Source organism: Arachis ipaensis, chromosome B5, assembly GCF_059453495.1.
Source record: "Arachis ipaensis isolate K30076 ecotype BB chromosome B5, ASM5945349v1, whole genome shotgun sequence".
Taxonomy (NCBI): domain Eukaryota; kingdom Viridiplantae; phylum Streptophyta; class Magnoliopsida; order Fabales; family Fabaceae; genus Arachis; species Arachis ipaensis.
In genome coordinates, this window is record NC_142440.1 from 10,583,943 (window position 1) to 10,588,468 (window position 4,526).

Sequence of the window (4,526 nt, forward strand, 5' to 3'; positions counted from 1 at the left end):
ATGTAGAATCTAATTTTTGGTGATGTCGTGATAAAGTTGATCAAGACCCGGGCTTCACCCGGTCTAGACCCGGCTTAAGTGTGGCCCGAAAGTAACACGATTTCATCGGGTCTAGGGCCGGGTAAGGGTCTCATAAACAGACCCGGTCATTATTTAGGGTCGGGTTCGGGTCACGGCGAACCCGACTTCACCCGGCCCCATGTGCACCCCTACTTCAGCCTATAACGCTCTGATAGGTTGGACGACCCTGAATCGACTAGGAGCTGTTGTCTCCACCCCTCACCTCTGCATGAAATTCTCGACACAAGAAGGGATTGCTATGGTAAAGGGAGATCAAAAGTTAGCAAGAAAATGCTATAATGAAAGTTTGAATCTGTGTGGCAAAAGTAAAGAAGTCAATTCAATTGAACTCGGTGGAGTCCGAGGAAGAGATGACCTAAGACCACAGCCTGAAGGAAAGACGGAGTTAGTGCAGGTCGGAGATGAAGTCAGAAAAAATACCAACGTAGGAATAAGTGCTTGTTTGGGCACTATTATTTTGATAAAAAAGATCTTTTTTCAATGAAAAAATATCTTTTTTTTTATTTTTTAGCGTGTTTGGCAAATTTCTAGTAGTAAAAGTAAAAGTACTAGAAAAATAAAAAAATATCTTTTTTGAGAAGCTGTAATTTACATCTTTTTTTAAAAGATATTTTTTTCCTTAAAAAAGATATTTTTCATGTAATAAATAAACAAAAAAGCACTTTTATATTGTTATACCTAAACATAATTGATAAATAAAAAGATCTTTTTGTATGAGATACCGAAACATAAAATTACTTTTACTTTTCCTTAAGATCTTTTAAAAAAAAGATAACTCGAAAAAAGATCTTTTTTTAGAAGTTCACACAAACAAGCCCTAAACCTAAGGGCAGATTTAAAAGAGGGTCTCATCAAGCTCCTACGCAAAAATTTCGACCTCTTCGCTTGGAAAGTAGCCGACATGTCTGGAATTGAACTTGAGCTCATGATTCACAGGCTAGCAGTATATTCTGGGTCCTGGCTTGTTCAGCAAAAAAGGCGTAAACTTGGACCTGAACGAGCTCAAGTGGTCAAGAAGAAGTTCAAGCATTGCTAGAAGCCGGGTTCATCAGGGAGGTTAAATACCCATTATGCTTAGCAAATGTCGTGTTGGTAAAAAAGTAAAATGGGAAGTGGAGGATGTGCGTCGACTACACCGACCTCAATAAAGCCTGTCAAAAGGATCCATTCCCTCTTCCCAATATTGATACTCTAGTAGATTCATCTTCAGGATATCAGTACTTATCTTTTATGGATGCATACTCAGGATATAATCAAATCCCGATGTTCAAGTTGGATCAGGAGAAGACGTCATTCATCACTCTAAGAGCAAACTACTGTTACGTGGTCATGCCATTTGGTTTAAAAAGCGCCACATATCAGATATTGATGAACAAAATGTTTGCACCTCACCTCGAAAACTTAATGGAAGCATATGTAAATGACATGTTGATAAAAACCAAGAAAGAAGCAAATCTCCTGTCCGATCTCTCACAAGTATTTGATATCATAAGGAAGCATGGAATGAGATTAAATCCCACAAAGTGCACCTTTGCGGTGAAAGCAAGAAAATTTTTGGGGTTCATGCTCACACAAAGGGGAATTGAAGTCAATCCCGACAAGTGCAGAGCTATCTTAGATATGAGGAGCCCGACCTGTATGAAAGAAGTCCAACAGTTGAATGGCCAGCTTGCGGCACTATCCAGATTTTTGGCAGGGTCAGCTTTAAGATCCTTGCTTCTTTTCTCACTACTCAAAAAAGGATTCCAATTTGAATGGACTCCAGAGTGCAAAGAAGCTTTTCAATAATTCAAAACCTTTTTAAGCCAACCACCCATCCTTACTCAGCCTAAAATAGGGGAGGAACTGGTACTATACTTAGTCGTCACTAACAAGGCAGTAGCTTTAGCTTTGATACAGGAAGATGAAGACGGACAACACCCCATCTACTTCACCAGCAAGGTCTTACAGAGACCAGAATTGAGGTACCAAAAAATAAAAAAATTTGCATATGCCTTAATCCTGGCGTCTAGAAGGCCCCGAACTTACTTCCAAGTACACACCTTAAAGGTCTGAACTAATCAACCCATGAAGCAGATCCTCTAGAAAACAGACATAGCAGGTCAGATGGTACGATAGATCATAGTGTTGTCCAAGTTCGACCTAAAATATGAAACTTGGACAGCCATTAAGACCCAATGCCTCACTGATTTTTTAGTAGAATACATTGGTGACAATGCTGAAACCTCCATGACCTAGAGCCTATATGTGGATGGATCTTTCAATAAAGTCGGGAGCGGCGCTGGCATCATCTTGGTCAGCGAAGAAGGGACTTAAATTGAGCTCTCCCTAAAATTTGAATTTCCTGCTTCTAAAAACCAGGTCGAGTATGAAGCCATGATTGCAGGCTTAAAACTTGCCAAAGAAGTCGGAGCAACAAAGGTCGTAGTCTTTAGTGACTCTCAGATAGAAACCTCTCAAATTAATGGAGAATATCAAGCGAAGGACCCCAACATGAAAATATACTTAGAGAAAACACTCGAACAACTTCAATAATTCCTTGAGACGGAGATCCGACATATAGTTCGAGAGCTTAATAGTAGAGTCGACGCCCTTTCCAAATTGGCAAGCACTAAGCCGGGAGGAAATAACAGGAGCTTGATTCAAGAAACTCTCAAAGAGCTATCAGTCAGCAAAACAGACCACAAGTCGGACGTATTACCCATCTTCGGCATGAATCTCGGATGGATGAATCCCCTTATCGAATATTTGAAATTCGACATCCTCCCCAAGGAATAGAAGGAAGCCAAAAGAATCCAAAGGGAAGCACAAAACTATACCTTAGTGCACAATGTCCTTTACAGAAGAGGGTTATCAACGCCCTTGCTAAAATGTGTCCTGACTTGCAGAACTGAAGAAGTCTTGGAAGAAATACACAATGGCATATGTGGGAACCATCTCGGAGCTCGGTCACTAGCCCAAAAAGCAATCCGAGCTGGATTCTATTGGCCGACCTTACAAAGAGATGCGATCGATTTTGTCAAAAGATGCTCTCCTTGTCAGATGCATGCTAACTTTCACGTCGCTCCTCCTAAATAACTCATCAGCATAACCTCCCCATGGTCTTTTGCAAAATGGAGGTTGGACCTACTCGGGCCTTTCTCCCAAGCTCCTGGACAAGTTAAGTACCTTATCATGGGAGTGGATTACTTCATCAAATAGATTGAATCTGAACCATTGGCTATTATCACGGTCCAAAAAAGCCAAAAATTCCTGTATAGGAATATTATTTCTCGGTTTGGGGTCCCACACTCCATCACCACAGATAATGGTACTCAGTTCACCGACTCTACTTTCAGGAGCTTAGTGGCGAGTATGAAGATCAAACATCAGTTCACATCGGTGGAGCATCCCCAAGCTAATGGACAAGTAGAAGCAGCAAATAAAGTTATATTAGCTGGATTGAAGAAAAGGTTACAAGATGCAAAGAGAGCATGGGCAGAAGAACTTCCACAAGTCCTGTGGGCTTCTCGGACAACTCCTCACCCGACAACTGGGGAGACACCATTCCGACTTGTATACGGGGTAGAGGCCATAATTCCTGTTGAAGTCAATGAACAAATTCCACGGGCAAGATTCTATGATGACGTAGAAAACATCCAAGCCCATAAAGAGGAACTCGAACTCCTCCCAAAAGTCCGAGAACAAGTTCAGATAAGAGAAGCCGCGTTAAAGCAAAGAATGTCAACCAGATACAATAAGAAGGTCATTCAGAGAAGATTCACCACAAGCGACCTCGTTCTGATAAAAAATGACATCGGGATAACCAAGTCGGGAGAAGAGAAGCTCGCTGCTAATTGAAAAGGACCTTTCAAGATAACTGAAGTCTTAGGAAAAGACTACTACAAGGTGTCTGACCTAAACAGAACCGAGCTCCCAAGGTCGTGACACACATGCAACATGAAGAGATATTATAGGTAGAACTGTAGAAGCGCACTTTGCTCCCTAATGTACTCTTTTTTCTGACTTCATGGTTTCTTCTCGAAAAGGGTTTTCCTGGAAGGGGTTTTAACGAGGCATCAAAGCAGGGGCTAGGGGAAGAAAAAATTACCACCCTTAGTAGTCTAAGTTTTGATAGTCTAAGTTTTGATATAGCTGACTTGTAAGAAGAGATCGGCCATCCGAGTATGACAATGGAAAGGTCTTGAAAACAGATTCTAAGTTAAATAAGGGTAATCACTCCCGGCATGCAACAAAACTTTATGAAGCTTCACAAATAATCAAAATAGCAACTTCAACACATATATATGAAGTATTTAAAGAAGTTGTTAAAAAGGTTGCTAAAACCCTAGGAAAAGGGACTGGCATCCACAAATGTATGCAAAAAACATACAAAAAAGGTGTTTGTAAGGGATCCACAAGTCGGGCCTTGTAAAAAGCAAACTAAACAGGACCAATGAGAGGAT

At 40.9% G+C, this 4,526-nt stretch overlaps 1 protein-coding gene across 1 annotated transcript; it reads left to right on the forward strand.

The window, feature by feature from the left end:
• Positions 1-3,435: 3,435 nt before the first annotated feature.
• On the forward strand, positions 3,436-3,921 carry LOC107640119 (uncharacterized). The gene has a single exon (XM_016343670.1). The coding sequence runs from the start codon at positions 3,436-3,438 to the stop codon at positions 3,919-3,921; it is 486 nt and encodes a 161-aa protein (XP_016199156.1).
• Positions 3,922-4,526: the final 605 nt, after the last annotated feature.

Bases quoted from the DNA above. Each gene is read 5' to 3' on its own strand.
- LOC107640119 (XM_016343670.1), top strand. From the start codon at position 3,436: ATGAAGATCAAACATCAGTTCACATCGGTGGAGCATCCCCAAGCTAAT.